At 38.7% G+C, this 25,366-nt stretch overlaps 1 protein-coding gene across 4 annotated transcripts; it reads right to left on the bottom strand.

The window, feature by feature from the left end:
- Nucleotides 1-755: 755 nt before the first annotated feature.
- On the bottom strand, nt 756-21,808 carry CCNC (cyclin C). 4 transcript variants are annotated; one of them, XR_013975563.1, is made up of 14 exons: nt 21,673-21,808; nt 18,965-19,071; nt 17,910-17,994; nt 17,676-17,745; nt 15,134-15,185; nt 13,385-13,440; nt 12,191-12,226; nt 11,505-11,596; nt 10,877-10,944; nt 9,458-9,537; nt 9,119-9,237; nt 3,309-3,437; nt 1,350-1,453; nt 756-1,207 (listed from the first exon to the last, which is right to left on the bottom strand). XR_013975563.1 is itself a non-coding variant. In XM_080938623.1 (13 exons), exons 1-12 carry the CDS (start codon nt 21,702-21,704, stop codon nt 8,119-8,121), a joined length of 849 nt encoding a protein of 282 aa, XP_080794749.1. In that variant the 5' UTR covers nt 21,705-21,808; the 3' UTR covers nt 5,253-7,471; nt 8,077-8,118. The 4 variants fall into 4 exon arrangements, 3 of the variants coding, with proteins under 3 accessions (XP_080794749.1, XP_080794747.1, XP_080794748.1); XM_080938623.1 differs by lacking the exons at nt 756-1,207; nt 1,350-1,453; nt 3,309-3,437 and adding exons at nt 5,253-7,471; nt 8,077-8,170; XM_080938621.1 differs by lacking the exons at nt 756-1,207; nt 1,350-1,453; nt 3,309-3,437 and adding an exon at nt 5,253-7,471.
- Nucleotides 21,809-25,366: the final 3,558 nt, after the last annotated feature.

The raw sequence follows: 25,366 nt of genomic DNA, 5'->3' as shown, positions 1-25,366 counted from the left end.
CAGTAACTCATTGGAACAGGCCTGTAATCTCAGCTCCTCTAGAAGCTGGGACAAAAAACATTTGAGTTCAAAGGCAACCTAGGCAAATTAATGAGAACCTGTCTCAAAAACTAAAAAGGGGTAGTTATGTAGATTAGTGATAGCGCATTTAGCTAGGATACACAAGGCCTTGGTTTGGTTTGATTTTTGGTAACCAAATACAACAAAAGATAGCAAACATCCAACATATGTTAAACAATTTTAACTAGACACAGCTAAGATTAATGTCAATGAAAAAGTTGAAGTTTACATATTAATACTGTAATGATTTTGAAAAGAACAAACAAAATCAGAAACTATGTAGTCTTTTTTTTTTAAAGATTTATTTATTTATGTGAGTACACTGTCGATGTCTTCAGACACACCAGAAGAGAGCATCAGATCCCATTACAGATGGTTGCGAGCTACCATGTGGTTGCTGGGAATTGAACTCATGACCTCTGAAAAGCAACAAATGTCTTTAACCACTGAGGCATCTCTTCAGCCCAGCAGTCTAGTTTAAACCATGAAATAACATAACTTATTAGCAATTTCAACATAGCCATGGAAGTAACAAGTGCCAATTTCAGAATAGTTTTCATTACAGGAACAGAAAAGCACAGGATTGTGTAAAACTCTTATCTAGTAGTTGTTAATTATTACTGCCACCTTCTCTAGATAGGGGATAGGGATTATTGTTGAGTTAGAGAAACATACAGAGAGGAAAAGTGAGAATGGGCTACTTAAGAAGGTCTCTTGTTCCCAGAAAACATTATGAGGAAATGGCCAGGAAATCTTGGGGTTGGGAATCTAAATAGGACCAACAGGGAAAATGCGAGGCTCCAGAGTTCATTTAGCAAACTCCAGGCACTTGGATGCCTCCCATCCCAAAGGAAGCTGCTTGCTTGCTTGAGTAGATGTGTGGCAATCATCTTTCTGGGGAGGGCAGGTTTCTTGCTTACCACATCTGGTGCTCCTCTTCGTCCCAGTACTGGTTGGGGTATATGCCTGTGTCTTATGGTATCTATCGCTGTGGAGAGTCACCTTGACCACAGCAACACTTATAAAGAAAGCACTGGGGCTTGCTTACAGTTTAGAGATAGATAGGGTCCATTATCAGAACGGCAGGAAGCATGGTGGCATGCAGGCAGACATGGTACTGGAGGAGCTTAGAGTTCTACATCTGGATCTGCAGGCATCAGGAAGAGGGAGAGCGGAGAGAGGGAGTGAGAGAGAGAGACAGGAGGAAGGGGAGAAGGGAGGAGGAGGGGAAGAGAGAGATAGACAGACACTGGGCCTGTCTTGGGCTTCTGTAACTTCAAAAAACCCACCTCAGTGTTACACTTCCAACAAGGCCACATCTCCTAATGCTTTCCAAACGTAGCATTCAACCCGATGATTAAGCATTCAAATATACAAGCCTAAGGGGGGCATTCTGCAGAAAATATTAAAAATAAAAAACGGTTTATCTCTTTATCGGCCCCAACGTCTCACTCCTCATGCCAAATTTTAATATGGAGCCGCACACCTCTGTCACCCGGTCTGTGAGACTCCCTTCCCTTGGTGGTTTTCCACCACCTATTTTCTGCCTCCATCCAGGGGTGTTCGTTCATTCCAAAATCCATGCAAACACAACTGTACAGCCCAACAGCTTTTCATACAGGTTTGTGTATTTAATTTTCAATCCACAAACCCTCTATTCAAGATTACATCAATTAGACAAAGATACAAACTATCCTTCTATATGAGATATTAGACCTGTAAAATCCTTACTGTTCATAATGTTCATACCTGTTTAATGCCAATTAAGCCCACCTGGATCTAGCTGGTCTTTGTGGACTTCCAAGTCGGGACCCCCTCTCATCCTCTGACCTCTCCTCTTCTCACTCTACCTCCTCCCCCACCCCCAGTCACTGGCTTTCCTTTATTTTACTAATTAAAATGGGAAGGTTCCAATGAAGTCACCTCTTGAGTACTGATTGGGTAACCCTTCTTGGGGAAGTGGAATTAACATTAAATAGGAACAGCTTCGCTTCAGGACCTTCTATACCATTCTTTTTCAAATCAGCACCGCCAGGGAAAGGACTCTGGGGAAGATCCTGCCTTCGCTCTACCATTTCCTAACCCCACACTAGGGTATTCTGATGCCTTTTTATAGTTACACGGGGTTGGTCCTTCAAGTGAAGCCTTGCAAGACTAACTTTATGTGTCATGTTTTTAGAAGATGCCAATCAGTGGAAAACATCTGTGCTAGGGGTAACTGACAAAAACCTAGACATGTGTGGGAAAAGGAAATTTCAACTGAAGAACTACCTCCATTAGACTGTCCTCCAGAAATGTCTGTGGGGGAATTTTCTCCATTGATGTGGGAGGCCTCCCCTTATTGTGGGCAGTGCCATCCCTGAACAGGTGGTCCTAGGTAATGTTAAGAGTCACGGGGCACCAATATTGTTAAAAGATGACGTCCCTGGTTTCAGCACCAATGTCAGGAAAAGGATGAAGGGGGGGGGGATTTGGACCATGGAGGTGCAATGAGGGAGATGCCTCTGGGAGGCCCTTGTTGGGAATCCCTTCCCCGTGAGGGACCAGCCACACAACGGTATAGTATAGAGTTTATTCAAGTCATGGGAGAGTTAAAAGGGTGGTAGAGGCAGAGAGAGAGAGAGAGAGAGAGAGAGAGAGAGAGAGAGAGAGAGAGAGAGGGAGGGAGGGAGGGAGGGAGGGAGGGAGGGAGGGAGGGAGGGAGGGAGGGAGGGAGGGAAGGAGAGAGAGAGAGAGAGAGAGAGAGAGAGAGAGAGAGAGAGAGAGAGAGAGAGAGAGAGAGAGAGAGAGAGAGAAGAGGAATAGAGGAGTAGAGGCCAGTCAAAAGCACTGGAGGGAGAGGGGGGAAGGGGAGGGGAAGAGGAGGGGTAAGGAGGGAGCAAGAGAGAGGCAGGAGAACAGAGAGAGGAGGGGGAAAACAGCCCCTTTTATAGTGTCAGGTCACTGGGGTGGAGCATAACTGGCAATAGCCAGGGGTGGGGTATAGGTAACTGAGGGGTGGCTGTTGCTAGGTAACTGAGGGGTGGGGCTTATGGAATCCCAACAGGTAATATAAGAAAGCAGGTTTGGGCTGGAGAGATGGCTCAGAGGTTAGGAGCCCCGACTGCTCTTCAAGAGATTCTGAGTTCAATTCCAAGCAACTACATGGTGGCTCACAATATTCTGTAATGGGATCTGATGCCCTCTTGTGGTGGTTCTGAAAACAGCTACAGTGTACTCACACACATAAAATAATCAATAAATCTTACCAACAACACGCAGGTTCGGCCTGCCCCAGGGAGCGAGTCAGTAAGTAGGTGGTGTCCCTCCAGACTACCCCAGTTCTGGCCTCCAGGTTCCTGCTTTGAGCCCCTGCTCTGATTTTCCTCAGTGATGCCCTGTGAAGTACAAGTGTGGGCCAAGATAAACCCTTTCTTCTCCCTGACAACAAAGGAGCAGTCTAAGAGTTCAGGCAGCTTTAAAAATGACAAAGGATAGCAATAAAGTCCCTCATGGTCCCAAGGCATATTCCTCTCAATACCCTTTAGGTTGGCCTGTGTCTGACATAGGAAGTTTGGGGGTATGAGTATTCCTTGAGCAGAAAGGGATAAGCACCAATCTTTTTAAAGATCTGTTCTGTCTTTAACCCATCATTTTTCAGCTGTGTGTAGAGGGTGGGAGGACTCTAATGCTAATTCTGGGTAGTCTGGTCCTGCCTTGTTGCTACTGCCACTGAATACCCAGCGGTTGGAGGATGCTGCCTGTCATCCTAGTGGCCATAGTATTCCTGTAGATGTCCACTGGTTGTACTATGGTCCCTTCTAATATTTTGTTTGTCTGGTTTGTTTGTTTGCTTTTTGGGGGGGGACAGAGTCTCTCTCTGTATAGCTTAGGCTTTCCTGGAACTCACTCTGTCCACCAGACAACCACACCCGGCTCACCAAGGACCCTTCTATCTGATGGCATGGCCGCTCACCATTAAGGGTCCATCCGATTACTGATATGCTTTTGTTAACCCTTTCTTGCAAGGAAACAGATGGTAAATCAAGTGTGTTGAGAAATGGTAGCATCAAAAGTATGCATACAAGCAGATCTGGGCAGGCAGCCACCCAGCTGACATGGCTCTGCCAAATAAGACTAATGGAGGAAACAGAGATGGCAGGGGACTGATCCATGGTAGGGGAATCACAAACTACTCCGTTCTACAAACAGCAGTGATACTTGCTTGGCCTTCAGAGTAGTCATCCTAGCCATTAGGATGGACTCAGCTAAGTCTCCCTAAGTGCGATTTTAGAAAACAAATAACAATCCTTGGATGACTTAACAAAAACCACAAAGCAATTTAAGCAAATTATAACTAAGGTAACTGTCAATTATAAAGAGATAAAATATTTTAAAGAAGTTATTGGACTACGGACTATTATCTATGTATCTAAATATGAATTTTAAAAACACTGTACAATTTGCTGCTATTTAGAGATACTGTCTTATGTAGTTCAGGCTGGCCTCCAACTGTTCATGTTATGAGGCTACATACTTGAACTTGTGATCCTCCTGACTCAATCGATGCCCCAAGTACTGTGGGCCTGCTCAAACCGTGTACTTAATGATAGACGTGAGTCCCATTGTAGGGCTGAAGAGGGGATGTATGATAGAACAAGATCTCCCATCTTCCAAAGCAGGGTATTACTTACAATTGACAATAAAAAGGGAGGAATAAGCAGAAGAGGCAACATGGTAAAGTGTTTGGAGTTCAGATGTCCCCATTTTATCAATTAGAACATGCGTCTAAGCTGTCACATCATCTGCGACCGAATGAGTGAGTTGTCATCTCTGCAGTAAGCCTAGCTCAAATTCCCACAGCACACGGCCCACATCTGGCATACAGTAAGTAATTAATGGTAATATTAAGAGTCTGCCAACTGGAAATGCTGAAGCAAATAGCAGACAAATGACAAAGTTAAAAGGAAAAGCAGGAAATGCAAATGAAGGTAGAAATCTAATATTTTCTTTATTATCTAGCAACAGCACTGTCCAATGCAAGCCACTGTGATTTTAAATGTTCCTATATTTAAAAAATTAAAAAGAAACGAGAAAGATTTTAATAATGTTTTATTTAATTCTATGTATCCAAAATATTATTATTTAAAACACAAAATGGTTATAAACAAATCGAGATTTTTAACATTATTTTGTTTTGTATTATTAAGTACCTGAAATCCAACATGTTTGCACATTTACAGCATATCTGCTTTCAGACAAGCCACATAGTAACTGTTCAGCCGTAAGTGGCTGGTGGCCATGAGACTGGACAGTGTGCCTAAGACTGACTGACTGACTCTAAAGCAGTACTTGTCATAGTGAGGACGATACAGCAGCAACCAGTGTGCGGTGACTAATGCAAGAGACGGCCACCCTACAGTCGTCTAGCCAAACCAAAGAATCTCAATATTCAGTATCAGTTTAGAGAAATACAAAGGAGAAAGAGAATCCTCACTAAATGCATGCTGAAGATGCTCACAGTAAAGCTCAGGCTATGGGAAGCTTAATACACCAACAAATGAAAACTGGGAATGTCTTTTATAGCACGGAGGAAGAATCCATGAATCTAAAACAAAAAGATTTATAAATGAATACTAAAAATGCTCTGCATCATTCAGAGAACTGAGAATTTTAATAGTAAATAATTATTTTACCTATCTAGAATTTTCTTCAGAATAATATAAGAACTGGAGACTGTTGTGGAAGTTTAAGGTGAAACTGGCTATGAATCAGTAACAGCTGAGGCTAGATCATACACAAATGGAGATTTATTTCACCGCCTTGTCTGCTCTTGCAAAATCTTAATTTTACACAATAGCTTTTGCAAAAAAAACTATGAAGCACAAAGATAAATCTGAGAAAAGAAACTGGATTAAAACAAATGTGAAGATAAAAGTATAGTTGCTGGCTGTGATCAGCAATCACCAAGCATCCACGCTAAGTTCAGGTCACCCTCAGGCCTGGGGAAAGCCTGCTTGCTTGTTTCTTATCCTGGTACAACCTTAGGAGAGCCCATATTTTCCCAGTCAATGTGAAGTCTCCTTCCCAGCACATCTGCCTTTGATATTTTCCATAAGGAAGCAGAAGTTTCCTTACAGTCTATTCATAAACTATACAAAAGCACCCCTTTACAAAGTTTAGGATTCTAATTTAACACACACAAAGATTCTCAGAAAACCTAAGTCAAACTTAGCAACAGGAATTCAAGACATTAGTGACTATAGCTGAAAAACTTAACATTTATTCTTTCAATTTTAACCAGGAAGGCAACACTTAGTCATTTTTTCATGATTTATTTTTTTTTAAAAGTGCAAAACTACACAATAATATCTCATTACTCCAAGTTTTATTTCTTCTTCTTCCTTTGAGTCTGAAGAAAATGAGTTCATTTATAAAGTCCCACAAATGTACCATTTGCTCTTAAGTTATACCCATGAGAATTAAGAACCTCACTGGTCTGAAAGCTGACTAGGTTCCTTCCAGATTCAGAATACCTGCTGTACATATGTTGGCTCACACTAAAACACAAAATTAAACTGAGTGTATATGCCTCATAAAAAATTTTCAGGACAGATTAAACATTAAAAACGCCTATTAACTATAAATTGGTTACAAATAACCTTTTCTTTCAGGCTTCCCAGCATTTCAAAATAGCTAGTAAGTCAGTACAACCTTTAAAATGTCAAAGTATGCTATATATATATTGCACTCTTTTGATAGGCTGGGCCAGTATCTTTTGTGATGATACAAAAAGTATTGAATACAACATATTTTTGAAATCAGTAAGTTCTTGTTCATCCCCCTCAAATTGTAATTATCATTTCTAAGTCCTTATAGGATTTTCTAAGATTCAACTTCTTAAATCCAGTTTTAAGATTTAACTGGGCTGGGGGGAGTTTTATTGACTTCTTATTGTCCTTTTTTGGTCCCTCAAAGCCCAAAGAAAAATTTGAACAAACGACAGTTTATACTTTCTGACTTAATAAAAAAAAAAGCTATTATTAATAAAAAAAAACCCTTCAATTTCCTAATCAAAAACCAGTATTAGTATATGTCTATATACATATGTGTATATAAGAGAGAAGTTAGCCCTGAAATGTCTGTGTATGGCTATATGTTCCTTTAGAGCCTTTTTATTTTGTAATTAAGATTTAATAAATTATACACTAGAATCAAGTTAGGAGAAAAAACTTATTTTCTAAAAAATTAAGTCAATTCCCAGTATGCTTGACAGAAACAAGCTATTCATTTGCATCTGTTTTCCAATGAAGACATTACTCAAACTGTCCAATGCTTTACTTCCAAGTGGTCCACTACAGGATTCTTCAGGGTGTTTTAAGATTGGCTGTAGCTAGAGTTCTGACTTCCATTTGGACCCTGCTCTCCTTCACTGTTCAAATGAGGAAGAAAGAAATTTTATGCCAATTAAAAGATTCATTTCTCAATACTCTGATAGTAGTATTAATTTCTGAAGTTCATTATTCTGTGGAGCAATTCTATAAAACAGACAATCCTGATTATAAAACAACACAAATGTAGAAAAATTAAAATCCAGAAAACTAAGAGTTGGTTTTATGTTTTTATTCTTCTGTAACTTGAGGCCCTCATACATATCAAGCAGTCTGGAAGTTAGTGTCCATATACATTCAAAGATTTAAGTTAGAGTTTAGAATTTCACTATTATTACAGGTATCACTCAACATAGAGATTACAACTTATTCTGAACAAATTTCCTACAAAATTAAATCTGACATAAAATTCTATTTCTACTCTTTACGAAAATCCAAAGTGTCTTTCAAAAACAAAAACAAAAAAAAAAAAAAAAAAAAAAAAAGAAAAAGAAAAAGAAAAAGAAAAAGAAAAAGAAAAACCCGTTGTTCAATGATGGCATAAAATCATATGGTAATGATAACAAATCTTTATACATCAAAAAATATGGTAATTTCTTGGGAAAATGCTGAATATTAAAATAAAAATAACTAAAGCTGAAAATACCAGTAACTGTGACAATAGGAGACTGCCTTATCTTGTCCACCATCATCTTGCAGCTTCAGGCCCTGCCATTAGTGGAGAATCACTCAGGGAGCTTCTGTAAAAAATGCATCCAAAGGTAGCCGTTTCAATGACTGCCTTAAGCAGCTCCTAGTAACAGTAAATCATCACTTTCTTTTCTTTCGTTCTTTTTCTTTTTTAAAATATTTACTTATTTATTTATGAGTACACTGTCACTGTCTTCAGACACACCAGAAGAGGGCATCTGATCCCATTACACATGGTAGTGAGCCACCATGTGGTTGCTGGGAATTGAACTCAGGACCTCTGGAAGAGCAGTCAGTGCTCTTAACTAGGAGCCATCTCTCCAGCCCTAATCATCATTTTCTTCTCAACTGTAACATCACTGTAACCATCAGCGGTCTAAAAATGCATCTTAGCGTTACATAAGTAACAACTCAGTTTACAGCATTTATTTTCCTTCTTGCCTTTCTCACTCTGAATGATCTAATCTATAGAGAGGGCAGAGAGCCACTCAACTAAGTGAACAGATACAGTGAAAACAACAAAAACATCTTATCTATAACTGTGTGCTATGGATCATAGGATCACCCAGAGCCAAAATTTATAATCTTTAGCATATCAGGTCATCAAAAAATTTCAAAATGCTTACTGAAAGGCAGGAAATAGGAGAATAGTCATTACTGAAGGGAGAGGAATGACAGGCAAACGGAAAGAATTCCTTTCAGGCTTTGTGTCTGAATTTGAAATGTGTGTCTAACTCGGCTCAGTCTAACTACAGAACAGCGCTGTATGTTGAGGGACACCTGTAATGACCTCCATTGCATTAGGAAGTTACTCGACAGAAGAATTCACCTTAAAACTGACATTAGCAATTTATCAAGTCAGAAATCAAATAAACAGAAATAAAGCAATTTTAGTATAGGTTTTAGAAAAAGATAAGATATAGCACAATCTAAGGAAAATATGATAAATGGCTACATTTTACAATGAAATGAAATCAGTAACTAAGTCTAAAATGTACCTGTTTGGAGGTGGTTTTGGTTTCGGCATCTTACTAAGAATAGTTGCCATCTCTTTTCTCTCATCAAAATTCTTCCACTGCTCATACAGTTTTAAAATAACCCTGATTATTTCCAAAATCTAGAAAAAAATATTTGAAAAGTTCTTAGCAAAAACTAGCAACATACATTAGTATGTAAAGCACACATACCAGGCTGGGCAAGGGGACTCATGCCTCAGTCCTAGCATTTGGGACAGAGGCAGGTGGATGTCTGTGTGTTGGAGGACAGCGTGATCTACATAGCAAGTTCCAGGGAAGAAAGAGCTATACAGTGAGACCATGTCTTCAAAAAGAAAATACCTTCTCCATATCCACGGAAAGTTCTGCAAACCACTGTCTAGCATCTTTCTGCTGTACAACACAGGCTACATGTAGGCAAGCTAGAAAGAAAACCAGAGACAACTGTTCAAATTTAACTATAAACATAAGTCTTAGAACTAAAGATTTTCATAGATTGCCTCATTTTCCAATACTAATTTTTAAAAGTGTAGCAACAACATTCACACATGCTTATCTCTCTCTCTCTCTCTCTCTGTGTGTGTAAAAGCCACCGATCTCAGTAACACACTACCGGAGAGGAACACAGACCACACAAGTGGCAAAACCATGCCATACTTCCTGCTATTTCTTCCAATCTATACAAACCCAGCATATTTTCTCACTGAATATAGATATTACATTAGAGTCCTACCAAGTCCAGCAATTTACAAGAGTCACCAGTGAGGGGCCAGAGAGATGTTCAGAGGTTAAGAGCACTGGTGCTCTTCCAGAGGGCCTGAGTTCAATTCCCAGCACCCACATCATGGCTTACAACTATCTCTAATTCCAGGGAATCTAGTGCCCTCTTCTAGCCTCCATGGGTTCAAGCATGTGCATGTTACATATATACACATACAGGTAACAATATTCATACATATAAAACAAGTAATTTAAAAGAAAAAACTAAAAAGACATAACTGAAAAAAAGAGAATGAAAAAGAAGGAAGAGAAGAGGAAGAAGGAAAAGAAAAAAAGAGGAGGAAGGGGAAGAGGTTGAAGAAGAGGAAGATGATGAGGAAGAAAGAGAAGGGTTTTTAGAAAGGACTCATAAAAATCAACAGGAGGAGGAGAGAGAAAAGGAGCAGAACCTACTAACTCTTTGGACATAGCAGACACCTGGTGTTCTATAGGATATAACTCTTGAAGCAACTGTTTATAAAGCTATTATTGGGATGGAGAGATGGATCAGGGGTTAGAGCACCTACTGCTCTTCCAGAGGTCCTGAGTTCAAATCCCAGCAACCATAAGGTGGCTCACAACCATCTGTAATGAGATCTGATGCCCTCTTCTGGTGTGTCTGAAGACAGCTACAGTGTACTTATATGTAATAAATAAATAAATCTTTAAAAGTTATTATCCCTCCTATGATTTTTACAAACTCAGAAAAAAATAGGCAACTAGTATCAGATTTACTCCTGAATTTCCCCCCTAAACAAATAAAAATTTTGCTTAGATACCATTTAAAATTGTTTTAAATGGATTAACGGGGAAAAAAACTTACCAAAAAAGCAGAAGGAGGAAAATAATGCTAATCTGGGATGGCTATAGTGTATATTATTGAAAGTTCACATTCAAGATTAGTCAACTACTACAAAAACCATAAAATCAGGTAAACTTATTCTAGAATGACCTAAATAGGCAAAACCAGTTAAACAATAAAGGCACACCGAATTTACATACCTAAGGCTATCATGAAAGGCGGGTACAGCAGACAGAGATCCGTCCTGTAGGTATCATTCACTATCCTCCTGTAGAAACATAAATCTTATCACTACTAACAGCACAACTACTTCATCAACTGTAACTTCTTCCAAGGAGAACCAGACTTCCCATCTTTGTACACTCAGCCACAGAAATGGCACACAGAGGCCAAGCAATGGATGCATGAGCGTGACAACGAAGGGACACATGTTACTGAATATACAACTCATGCAGTAGTCAGTATATTTTCCATTTTGAGACCCCACAACAAATAATGTAAAAAGGTTGTTCACATTTTGAAAAGTTAAAAGTAAACTTTAAAAGCCATGATTTAAAATGGGTTTATATTAAATCCAAACAAAAAGAATTATTTTAAAAATAAATTTACTTTTAATGTTCATGTAAAGTCTGTTTTTTTCATATAAAACATTAATAGATACCCTTATCAAATAGGTACTTCAAGATATGTTTGACTTCATAACTTACACCACTATAGCATCTCAAATTTAACAAGCAGATATCTTGGGACACTTTACTGCATTAAGCCATGTATTTAGTTGTGAGCCCTCCTGCCCAGTAACGGGTGAGTAATTTCTCCTCTGGTTACCATGCCAGGGGAAGCAGCACGTCCTCTTGGCCCATGTCCTGCACATACTGGAGCAACGGTCTATAAGGATGATACACTATCAAGCAACAGTCCTAAAAACAGTTTAAAAATATGTATGTGTAAAAACATCTATTACAACATAAAACAATAAATGGTATTATTTTCCAACAAGTTGTTCTGTTTTAAATTACATTCTCTCTCTCATACTAGATGACTTTTATTTTCATGCTCTATTCACATATGGCCTAAGCTACTGTGACATGAAGTCGCATGTCTCTGGAATGGACCTTTGTCAGTCAGCCTCCGTTCCTTCCCTCAGAGACTCTGTGTGCCACATCTGCAACATGCTAGAGCCCCTCGTTAGCCTGTGAATCCGTAATTCTCACCCGGAGGAGCAGGATTCTGCCAAAGACAGAATCTATCTTTAATTCTACACACAAGCACAAATTGTGCACAGAATCTACAATGTTCTTGTTTATTTGGTTGTAATCCTTATTAAAGTTACAAGAAAAACAATTTTTGCAGCCCAAGTAAGATAAATTACTTTACAGCCTTCAGAAAGGAAATAGGTGGTGATGCTCTTACACTCCTACGACCGTGCCATAGTCTGTCAGTCGGGTATATTCAGTGTTAACTCCCTTCACTACAAGCATTGATTTTTACTGTATTATGGAAAATATACATACCATTAATTCTAAGAGGTAAAATTCACATTCTAGTATCTGTTTAAAAAAAAAAACACCAAGCAAAAATAAGCATAATTACATACTCTATTAAAAATAACAACTTACAAATACAGATAAATTAAATAATTTATCAATATTATATAAAGTTTCTAAATAAAAAAATAAACACAGTAGTTTATATTAGCATTAACATTTACAATAAAAATTACTAATTTTCTTTGTTTTCTGAGATCGGGTCTGATGGATGTAAGACCAGGCTTGCCTCAAAGTCATGGAGCTCTGCCCAACTCTGCCTCCTGAGAACTGGGAGTAAAGGCTTAAGCTATTATGCTTGGCAAAAATTGCTTTTTACTCTTATATAATACATTTTCAATTCTTATAAGGAAAAGAATGTAAGTATCATATCTTTTTTTGTAGGGGTTACTTGGAATTGAAGCCAAAGTTTCAAATATGCTAAGCACTTATTTTGCTACTGAGCTACAACCAGAATTCTTATAAATAAATAAATAAATAAATAAATAAATAAATAAATAAATAAAAAGCTATAAATGTTAGAATCTTCAAATCTAAGCCAGGCATGGTGGCACATGCCTTTAATCTCTGAGTTTGAGGTCAGCCTGGTCTACAGAGCAAGTCTGAGCAAGTCTGAGAGTTCCCTGACAGCTAGAGCTAAACAGAAAATTCCTGTCTTGAAGAAAACAAAATGAAACCAAAAAGAAACTTCAAATTTTCATATGTACTTTTTATTTGACAAATGCACAATACAACTATTTACTAATGGAATAAACAAATTCCTTGTAAGGTGGGAAAAGATAAATCTATTAAAATGTTAACAGAAACCCAACAGGTAATTTTCCAAAAACAGTTTTCAAATTGTTCCAAAGGAGAAACATTAGTGTAACCTGGAAACATTGATGCAAGACTACCACCATTCCAGGCCTGAAAATTCTGCTTTAATTTGGAGAAGTCCTAGCTTCAATATTATTAAAAGCTTTCTAAGATGATTTAATTGGGATCCAAGGTTAATAATGAGTACTGTTAAATATCATCAGAAAAATAGAGAAGCTGCTCAGACTTAATATAAAAATAATACATATATATATATATATTCTATAGTACATGAAACTCCCATTTCTAAGAGATTCTGAAGTTTATTCTAATATAAACATACAGAGTTTTATATAATGTACTTACATGATTCATCCTATAAGGAAATTCCTTTGGAAAGGCATATGAGAATCTCGTTTTTACTATAGGAAACAAAACAAAATAATTAAAACCAAGAAAATGCTAACATGAATTTCTCCAAGATTCCTTTAACATAGCTCTAAATATTAGAAAGTGTGCTATATTACCCTCAGTAGGTGCTCTCAGAAATATTTAAAGCTTTTTTTCCAGGGACAACAGAGAGTGGTAGGAATCATCCTTGTCTATACAATTGAACAGCTTAAAATTTATATATCTATATCTATCTATCTATACATACATGCATACATACATACACACATATATATGTGTGTGTGTGTGTGTGTGTGTGTGTGTGTATAAAGAGGTTCATGTTGGTCAGGTGTGGTGGCATATGCCTTTAATTCCAGCACTCTGGAGGCAGAGACATGCAGATCTCTGTGAATCCGAGGCTAGCTTCATCTACAGAGTTCCAGGAGAGCCAGTGCTGCATAGAGAAACCCTATCTTAAAAACACACACACACACACACACACACAAAAAATCATGGAATGGTGCCATGCTGGCACTCCCGACACCTGTGAGTATAGTATAGGCAAGAGTTTGGAAAGGTAAAGGAAATGGTCAGAGATCTGCTGGCCTCTGCCTTATCTGCTCGTATTAAAGGTGTGCACAGCCACATCTCACCAAAGCATTTTAATAAAAGTATCAGTATACATGCAAAGTCCTAGGTAATTTTATTACACTACATAGTTACTATCTGTATTCACTAATAAACTACAAATGAAAAGCCATTGTTACTATCTCAAGAAGTCCTAAGTTATATACTTTTAAGTACTATTATATACATTTAAGTACTATTGAGAAAACTATATCCAAGTCATTAGGTAACAATACTTAAACCCACTAGGATATCAACTGGCAGCTCCAGCAGCTGTTTTATAATTCCTTCCTCTGGCTCCTCGGGCTCCCAACTACTCACATGCGAACATCTACACATAGGTAAATCTTTAAAACACACAAGAGTTGCTAGACATGATGATAAAAGCTTTTAATCTCAGCATTCAGGAGGCAGGTATCTGAGTTCTAGGATAGCCAGGGCTACACAGTGACACCCTGGCTCACAAGGGCAAGACAAATAAAAATGACCTCGATTGACTAACTACAGTCAGTACTCCTTTCTGTACCATACTTTTCACCTTGAAGGTCTGAAAATACATAATTCCGATCAATACAACTCATTTTTTTTTTAACCCCTGAAAAGTATTGTCTTAATCCAGGCATGCTGGTCCATACTTGCAATCTAAACTAGAAATTAACAATCCTTGGTAAGCAGAACATTAGAGAAACCCAAGTTTCAGATGAGACTTGGTCTCAAAGGGGGAAAAAAAAAGAAAAAGAGAAAACTAAACCATCATCAACAACAAAAAATCCAAACAAAAAGGTAATGTCGTAACGAATCTAACGACTCCTGAGATGGTCTCATACAGTCCAGGCTCGTGCAAATGCACTATGTAAGCATGGCTTGTTCCTTACCTCCACCTCCCACACACCGACAATATAGGGTACCACTACACATCAGTAAAAACAACTTCTTTTCAAACATTTTTTTCCTGTGAAATATGCTAGTGATAAGGGTATTCGGTGGAGTTGTAATAAATTCACCTACATGTGGTTCGTTAAAAACAAAATGAATCTGTACATTACAGAGCTTTCTTTAGATTTCATCCCTAAAGCAGAAAACACTTTTTGTACTTACATACTGAAGTAGTAGCAGCAATCAATCTTGTATTTGAGACGACACCAAATTCCTAGAGAAAAGTGAATGAGATCAAGTACTTAGTAATCCAAAAAAACATTAAAGATATCTGAAATCTATTCCAAACACATTTCCAAGCTCTTCTCACATTTACAGTCTTATTACCTTTTCTTAAATTTTCAGTAATTTGGGTTGGCAATATTGCTCAATGGTATATTGCTTGCCTGCCAAGAACATACAAGGCCCTGTGTTCAAGGCTTTGTACAATTAATCAATCAATCAGCTAAGTAGTATATACAAACACTGATATTACTCAAAGACCACATACACCAACCTTTCTGAAAGAATGAAATAGTTATAATGGAATATAAGGGCTGCTTAGGTAACTTATCATTTTCCTTTCAACCTTATATACTACCAGTATAAAATAACTAGAATTTATCATGTAATGTAATTTAAATATACTCTCATTTAATTTCAGATAAACCACTTAAGATTTCCAAGCCATTTACTTCCTTTTAAAGCAGAAAAAAATCTTAGTTAGCAAATTAAAACTACTTAAATACCTTCTATTAAAAAATATGCAATCTATAACTTTATCTATGAGTGTACATATATTTATATTTAAACTTAAACTTCAAAACCTAATAATTAAAACTAAAAGCTCAAAACTGGAGACAGTATGTTAAACATGATTATGTACCCAATTTCTATTCAATTCAGACAAAACAAAGATTTGGTTATAGTTAGAGTTAAAATGTAATGCAACACACTGAGAGGATAAATGAAAAAGCTACCTGGAATTGATACCGGCTGGCAAAGGAAAAATCAGTTTTTCCAGTGGACTGACACTGGTCACATCAACACATTCTAAAGCAGCCCCTAAGGCCCAGGAGTAGTTGGACAACACAAAATTAACTCCATGGCTTTTGTCTTTGCTTGATTTTTTTTTTTTTTTTTTTTTTTTTTTGCCGCCTTTTTGTTTGTTTGTTTCTTACTGGCTTTGTTTTGATATTTGTCTCATGTTTTTCGTTTTAGGTTTTGCTTTGTTTGAGACACAGAAAACGAACACTACATTGGGTGGGTAGGGAAGAGGATCTGAGAGAAGCCGGGGGAGGAAAGAAAACACGCTCAAAACACATTGAAAAAAAAATTAAGAAGAAAAAAAATTCAACAACCGCAACTAAAAATATACCTCACATACAAGACCTCTTTATTAAAAAAGACATTCTACACACATCTGGTCCTAAGGACTGAAACCAGGTTTCATGGGAACTATGTAAACACTATAACTGACTTATTTATAGCCTGACTTAAAACTAGATTTAATCAAACTTATCTCAAGAAGAGTTAACTCTTATGAACAGAGTTAACTTAGGTTCCTAGAAAGGTTTTAGTATTTCTAATATAGTCAATTCTGTTTACTCAGGAGATAATAAAAATGTTATGGATGCTTCTAAAATAAAAATGAACACAAAAGAAATAAAAACTTACTGGTCATATTCAATTCACATGAATACAGTTATTCTAAAGATATTACTTAAGAACAGAAACAACAGACTAGGGATTACATAGATTAGCTAAGAAAAAAGCCAGTTCTCAGAATCTGCTACTATTTGGGTTTTAGCTGAAAGTTAAGCTTTCTCAATAATATTGACAACAGAAAGTTGAGCAGAAATGTAGTTCCTGGTCCAAGTCCTTCTCTGTCTTCTCTTACCTACCTTTCCTGCTCCCACTGTCCACACTTCCTTGCTAGAGCCTACAAAGTCTTTCTGACACACAAGAGATCCACCTGCCTCTGCCTCCCAGGTGCTAGGATTAAAGGTGTGCACCACCACACTCAGCCAGTCTTTTAAAGACAGCAAAGCAAGTAAGTTATAGGATGAAGATCCTGACTACTGGGACCACTGACATGGTGCATGAACACTGCTCTCTCTATGCTTCCCAATTATACAATGAGGATTCTAAGTGTTACAGCTCTGAGGGGAACGGTTTCCCCAGTGTTGCCTCTCTGAAGGAAAGGCATCCATCCTCCCAGTCAGGAGCCAAGGAATACCACAAAGTCACCACAAGAGATTTATTGGGAAGGACAAGAGAAGGTGTTTGCCTGAACTCTGCCTGAACTCTGCCTGGGCGAAAAGGAGAAGCAGCAGAAAACTGAGAAGGCTGGTGGGGGGGGTGTTTTCTAGGGTAGCATAGGCCTCATTTTGGAGCAAGCTCAGGGACTGGCAGGAATTCTTTTTTTTTGGCCTTGGTTTCTTGGGCTCAAGGCAAGGTCAGGGTGTTCTTTCCTTGGTCCTTTTACCCTAAATGGATACTACTGCTGTACACTCCACAGTTTTAGAACTTATAAAGGGTCTAATTAAATCATCTGATACATAGTGACATATTTATTAAAAAATAAAAATATTTGCAAGATGTGTGTATCAGTTTGTATAAACTATTATAGGATAACTATGATTATCCAAACAAAGGCAATATATATACAACAATTAACCAGACATGGTGATACTTTGATAAAGAACAGAAAATTGTTTTATACCTCTACTTTGGATGCCAGAAACACACATGTAGGAGCCATTAATACAGGATCTATACTCTTCAGAGAATACCTAAAATATGATTAGACAAGAGATAAATGATGCCTGTTTAGAAAACGCATTGGGGGTGGGGAATCAATGATATAGTAAACAACTGATTTATTTATATATTGTACATGGAAATTAGAAAAGAATTTCAACCAAGTATTAATAATAAATGAACAAAACAACCATACCTAGCATAGAATCTCTTGAAATAGACTGTAGCAGTAGCAATAACTTGTTGTCTTAGTTTAAGATGTTCACCTAATGCTTGGATAACTGAAAAAGAGTAGAGTTTAAATGTATCATCTGCCATCAGTATAGTAACACTAATAACATGAACTTGTACCAGCAGTTTCTACATGTTGGAATCATGCCTATTCACATCTAGGCATACTCTGACACTCCTGAACCTCAGGAGTCTAAGACTTGAAATGCAGCAATAGTCATACAAGAAACTGCCTACAATTTATCCTGCAACAGAGTATCAAATATTCTTTCTTTACTACATATTTTAATGCTCTTCATAATATCTATGAAAACAGCTTTAAAAAGGAAGATGGATATTGTTATTTATGAAGAAATCCATAGTTAATCTTTGATATAAGAAAAAATAGGTTGCAGAGAGTAAGAGTTAAGGATAGGTGACGGGATGGGGAGACGGCTCAGGAGTTGACACACCAGCTACTCTTGCATAAGACCTGAGCTTCATTCCCAACACCCACATGGTGGCTCATAACCATCTGTAACTCCAGTCTCAGGGATCCAAACCTCCTTAGCATCAGGCACAGCATGTAATGCACATATACAGACAAAATACCCATATACATAATATAAATAAATGAAACTAAACCACACACACACACACACACACACACACACACACACACACAACAGGCAAAAGGCAACAAAAGCTATACCAGACATAGTAAAGGTCTCCTGACTAAATTTCCTTGCTAATGCAAAGTTATAAAGTAAAATGGCAACTACAGGATGTTAATTTAAAGAATCATTTATTCTTAAAGTATTTTGCTTAGGCCAACCTTAAAATGGGCATCACTAGAAATGCCTGAGATTAGTCAACACTGTTTATGATAAATAAGGAACAAAAAGTGTTGCCCAGAACAATGAAATGATAAATGTATAAATAAAAGCATTAACTATAGGCTATAACAATTCATTGAAATTACCATACAAAATAGAAGCCAGCTATACTATACTATACTACTTCAACCAATGAAAAGTTTACCATTTGTAAAAAATATTTGTAATTTCCAATACTCCTCTTCTGAGAGAAACTTTAGGTCCTTCTGGCGCTCTTTCAACAGATCTTGTTTATCTAAAATCCACTGCAAACTAGAAAAAGTAAAGATGTCAAAATGTGGTATAGAAAGCCAACAATCGGGAATGGGGGGAGAAGCTTCTAGAGGTGGGCATCTAAAACACTAACATTTAATAGGGTGATTATATTCTAAGAGTTATATCTCTTCCTTTCTTCTTTTCTTCCTTCCTTTCGTGTTTGTTTCTTTGTTTCTCTGTTTAGCTCCAGCTATTCTGGAACTCCTGTAGATCAGACAAACCTTAATCTTGCAGAGATTGGCTCTTCCCCATCGCCACCAAGTTCTGGGATTAAAGGCATGCAGCACTGCACCTAGCTTTTCTTTTTGGAGGTATATCCTTACAAAAGTGATAAAAGACAGTATCTGGCTGGGAATGCAGCTGAGGTAGATAGAGCACCAGTCTACCTCTAAAACTTAATTCAAGAACAGGTCCCTAAAAAACTGAGTAAATTATGTTCAATGATGAAATACTTGAGTTCACCTATTTCAAGTAAATTCAGCCTTGGAGCAAATTTTACATTTTTCTAATTTAATCTCTTTTTTAATCAGTGTTTTCATCATCACCCCAAAGTTTTTCAGTCTTGTTGGACCAACGGAATCCCTTTGGTTTTTTATGCTATTTGTGAGTGCTTCGCTGACTACCTTCAAATAATTCTATGTCAATCAGTTTGACTCCCATTCTGTCTGGTCAATAAACAGGGAGCTGTGGATGCCATTTTAAACTCTCAGGTAAGTTATTCATCTGATGTCTCTAGCTTCTCAGCAGCCCACTGGCAGCCCTGACAAGACTGTTTGACCAAGAAACAGGAGAACTTGAGGGTGAAGAATCTCTTGATGGTTTCAAAGATTCTCTACCTCTTTCTCGATTTCCTTCATAGGGCCATGTGTACAAAGCACCAGCACACAGGTTCTCAGACCCTCTAGAGTAAGGTCCGTCCTCAAAGACAGACTCTTGCTATATCCAAAGACTTGCTACTGTCTGTCTTAGTTTTACATCATTGCGACAGATAATCAAGGCTTTATCTGAGTACCAGAATTAAGTATAGGCCCAAGCTTAATCCCACCGTTTTGGGTCATCCCCTTCTGTATTTTAATTTTTTTTTTTTTAACTAAAACATCTCAGTGAGTGAAAATAATGTCCCTCAGTGATGCCTCACTAGCATTTCATCTTCCCAGAAACACTTTGTAGCAAGGGAAGACATGCTTTCCAGAAACAGGTTTCTAAATTCAGTCCTCTTTTTTTTTTTCCTTTTTACTCTCAGGCAAAGAGGAAAAAAAAACAACCCAATTCATAGAGCTAAAATTTTGTTATTTTCTTCCCACTAAAATTTAATTAAACTAAAGGTCTTTATCTAGTCCTAGTCAGTTTTTAATGTATTTAATGGAAAGCCTGCTCAGTGCTTAGCCCAATCACACAACTTCCTGCATTTTTAACCAAATGTATTGAAGACAGATGTCCTTAACATTACTTTAGCCCTTTCATAGTCACTGAAAGACACTAAAATTTAGTCATTTAAATGGTTAAAGAAGAGGACAAAATCTGGAAAACACACCTTTAAAGTAACATATAAGACACTGGCTAGTGAATGAAATAAATGTATTTTAAAAGTTCCATGTGTTCTCAAATTCTAGGGGCATAAAAAGTCAATCTAGGAGCCAGCTGGTGGTGGTTCATGCCTTTAATTCCAGCGTTCAGAAGCAGAGGCAGGCGGATCTCAGGAAATTGGAGGCCAGCCTGGTTTATAGCGTGAGTTTTGGACAGCCACCCTTAACTCAGAGAAACACTGCCTCCGGGATGGGGGTAAGGTTGTTTGTGTGTGTGTGTGTGTGTGTGTGTGTGTGTGTGTGTGTGTGTGTGTGTATCCAGGCATAAAACTGAGCCAGGAAGCAGAAGGTAGAAACAAGCACGACTCAAGTCACCCTTAACCCAGAGAAACACTGCCTCCGGGATGGGGGTAAGGTTGTTTGTGTGTGTGTGTGTGTGTGTGTGAAGGTTGTTTGTGTGTGTGTGTGTGTGTGTGTGTATCCAGGCATAAAACTGAGCCAGGAAGCAGAAGGTAGAAACAAGCACGACTCAATCCTCTCCTCTAAGTAATATTAAATCTACATCATGATGGGGGTAAGGTTGTGTGTGTGTGTGTGTGTGTGTATCCAGGCATAAAACTGAGCCAGGAAGCAGAAGGTAGAAACAAGCACGACTCAATCCTCTCCTCTAAGTAATATTAAATCTACATCACTGCTATGAACAAAACTAGCAAAAGCAAACCATGTCCGTACGAAACAGGTAACCTCACAACCTCACTTTCCCTTGCCTGTGCCTACATCATCCCACCAACCAAAGCTCCAAATTTGAAACGAAACCGCCTCAGTCTCCCTTCCCAGAGACCGGACCCCTTACCTCTTACCCATCCTTCAAGCTCACCTCCCCCTCCGCCCCCGAAATCCCGCTGGACGAAGAGGGGAGATCCGCAAACCAGCGAATTACGCTTCGGATCCTCCTCTTCGCAGGGAGGGCTTAGCCCCAGCGGCCAGGATGGAAGCACAGAGGGGAATGGCAGGCCCAATCCTCCCGTGCCCCAGACCCGGTCCCACGCGAGAAAAATGGAAGCTCACTTACTAGTGGGAGCTCTGCCAGAAGTTCCCTGCCATGGAATACTGCTTGCCCTGATACAAAAGCACCAGCCGGCAAAGCGGCCCGCGGAGCGACCATAGACACAGTCCAAACGACCGTGTTCCTCAATCAGACTGCTGGACTGAACTCCACAGCAACCGCAGGCAGAGGAAGAGAACAGCACCCTCGTCGCCTTGACGCCGGTCGACAACACTGTGCAGCGTACACCGGTTCCGGCTGACAAAAGTTCCGGCCCGCCCTAGCAGCGGAGGAAGTAAGCAAACAAGACTGCCAATGGGCTTGTCGAGGCGTGTCCCGGAAGTCGAGTAAACACAGGCGGAGGCTCCAGGTGGCAAGAGGCGCTTCCCTAGGATTCCTGCGAGTTCATCTCTAGAGCATCCACACTCTGGTTTTCTGGTCTAGTGCGGTTTTCTTTTGGGTCCATTTGGGGATCTAGTTAATCCACCTTGTAGGCCTTCAAAAATACCACAATGGCGTTGAAAGAAAGCATGGCATTATATGCCTGCTCTTTTCCTAGAATTGAAAGAAATAAATGAAAGTATTTATGGCCTTAAGATTTAACGAGTTGGGGGATTTTAGTATGAAGACTTTTTAAGAGTAGCAATCTTTTTTTATGTCAGAGCCGGCTCTGATTATACAGCTAAAATCATATGAGCATATGAATGTACATCTAGCGACATTTATGCTCCAAATTGATATGCAGCAGAAATGCAATAATTTCATTTTACAAAATGAAATCATACTTAAGTGTTTCTGTTTTCATTGTAACACTGCATTTAGTACTGTACTTCGGTGGCTGGAATTGGAACATTAGGAGTTTCAGGCCAGTCCTTGCTTCCTGCTGAGACCCTGTCTTCCTGCTGAGACCCTGTCTGTGGGATGAGGGGGAAGGGGTAAAGCTCACTCACTGGGTAAAGTGCTTTCCAGTGCCCCAGAAGCTCTGGGTGATGAGCAGCACTGTATACACCTGCAAGGTAAAAGAGTTCTCCCATCTCAGCCACACTGTTTTGGGCCAGCCTAGGATAGGTGAGAAGCTGACTAAACCTTTCAAGTTTTAATTTACATTAAAAACATCTCTAAATGATTGGATACACCTGAAAATTACTCAAGAATTTCAAAGCAGATTACACACTCGTTCTTCCTCTGTGAGTGGAGTCCAATTGAGGTGTGGACTGAAACTATTTCTATAAGTGAAACTAGTATGCTTGCCACAGAAAAGATTTTTTTTCTTTTTTCTTTTTCTCTTTCAACTTTATTTTTAAAAAAGACAGATACATCTACAGATTTTTAAAGGCATTTTGGCATAACACTATATGAACATATTTTTGTCAGTACTTAATTCTTTTAGAAGTTTGATAGTATGCATTGAAATCTTACTAGTTACCATAAGCATAAAGTACACGTAGAACAGAACGTAACATGGAAACAGTCAGAGTGTGCTCGCTTTGGCAGCACATATACCAAAATTGGAACAATACAGAGAAGATTAGCATGGCCCCTGCGCAAGGAAACAGAGTTTTCTTGGTGTGTATAGATTAAACATAATGATCTTTGAATACCAAAAATTGCCACAAGGCTATACTCTTAGCTCTTGGATTATTAATGATTTAAGGGCCAGATGTACCACACTCTGAGAGGGTGCTATACATTTATTTTTTCCTAAGAAGGACAGAGGCTTTCACTTTTTGGCCTTTGTTTTTCTTGAGCTTCATATAGCCTGTGAGTTGTTTCTGGGATATTCAGAGCTTTTTGGGGCTAGTATCCAATTATCAGTGACTGCATATTTTGTGACTGGGTTACCTCACTCAGGATGTTTTCTAGATGCATCCATTTTCCTAGGAATTTCATAAAGTCATTGTTTCTAATAGCTGAGTAGTACTCTATTGTGTAAATATATCACAATTTTTGTATCCATTCATCTACAGAGGGACATCTGGGTTCTTTCCAGCTTCTGGCTATTATAAATAGGGCTGTTATGAACATTGTGGTGCATGTGTCCTTATTGTATGTTGGAGCTTCTCTAAAAAAGATGTTTTTAAATTCCACCCACGTAGGCTCACACACAACCTGTGAAATGCATTTATTATTGAATTTGGATGAGCTAGATATTATTGTTAGAACATCTTCGAACTCTCGCCCCAAATATCCCCAACTTAGCTTGAAATTTTGTCTCATTCTCATGGTGTTCCCTAAAGCTGGCTAGTTCTTCCTGGTTACCCTCTAGATCTTCAGAGAACTAGAGGGTTTCTGTGTTTCAACTATTCATTTCAAGATTCCTTGCTTCCAAGATCAACATCTTTCTGGATAGAGCATATAGGACTCAAGCTAGCTCCTTATTAACTAGTATTAAGAGTCTTGAAATAGAAACAACACAATTTTCATGACCTACTTACCGGAATACCTCCAAGTGACTCCAACTTAATCGCCAAGGTACCCGGAAAATGTTGAGGAGCATGCAATAATACATTTGTGAACTTTACTGTCTGTTTCGCTGCAGATTATATTTTTCAAAAAGTGTTTTAAAGACATAGTCATCACCCAAGCCATGGGCTGCATCATAGAAATCTGGAATTTCTTTAATTCTCTCTGCTTTTTTCATTTTGTTTTGTCGACCTTGCATAAAGATTCTGTAACATACTCCTATATCAATGTTTTATGTGCTTCTGTAACACCTTTTGTCTTTGTTTTTACTGTATTTAGACAAGATTCCACTATGTAGCTCTGGGCTGTCCTCAAACTCACCAAGATATGCCTGCCTCTTTCTCCTGAGTGCTGGGATTAAAAGTGTGAACCACTACACCCAGCTCCTACAACACTTTAAAAATGGGGCAGTATTAGCACACATCTTTAATCCTAGCACTTCAGGAGGCAGAGGCAGGCAGATCTCTTGAGTCTGAGGCTAGTCTGGTCTACAGAATGAGTTCGAGGCTAGCCACAGCTACCTAGAGAAACTTTTGTTTTGGGGGAGGGGGTTGCAGTATCCTGGGCTGGCCTGGAACTCACCATGAACTCAAATGTTCTGATTTGCTTCTCTGTTGCTGTCTGTGATAAATCACTTGGGGAAGTAAAGGTTTTGCTTCACCTTACTGATCCGTCATTGAGGGAGGCCAAGGTGGGAATCTGCTTCAAAACTGAAGCAGAGACCATGAAGAAAAGCTTCTCAATGCACTCTGGCTTCCTAGCTTCCTTTCTTATGTATCATGGGCCCACCTGCTCAGAGATGGCACTGCCCACAGTGAGCTGGGCTCTCCTGTATCAATTAGCAATCATGAAAATGCCTCACAGACATGCCCACAGGCCAGTCTGATGGCGGTAATTACTCAATTGAGAGTTCTCTTTGAAGGGACATCTAGGTTTGTGCCAAGTTGACAACTATAATACCATTAATACCTTCTGACCTCCCTGCCTGCACCTACTAAATGCTGAGAATGCAGGTGTGTACTGCCGCCCCTGGCCTCTTCTACATACTCCTATTAATTTACACATCATACATGTCTACCATCCTGGCACCTAACATCTACTTTATGTCTGTGCCTATATGCTTTCCCACAAACCAGTTTCTTCATCTTTGTAACACGTAGTAATGGGCACAGCGACTCTGATATTTGTGGGATTTGGGGACCTTTTTAAGGTATGTGACAAGAAGAGGTTATTAGATCCCCTGGAGCTGGAGTTAGAA

Source organism: Micromys minutus, assembly GCF_963924665.1.
Source record: "Micromys minutus genome assembly, chromosome: 26".
NCBI classification, from domain to species: domain Eukaryota; kingdom Metazoa; phylum Chordata; class Mammalia; order Rodentia; family Muridae; genus Micromys; species Micromys minutus.
Note: the sequence above shows the minus strand (reverse complement) of the source record. Positions and strands in the feature narration are given on the sequence as shown.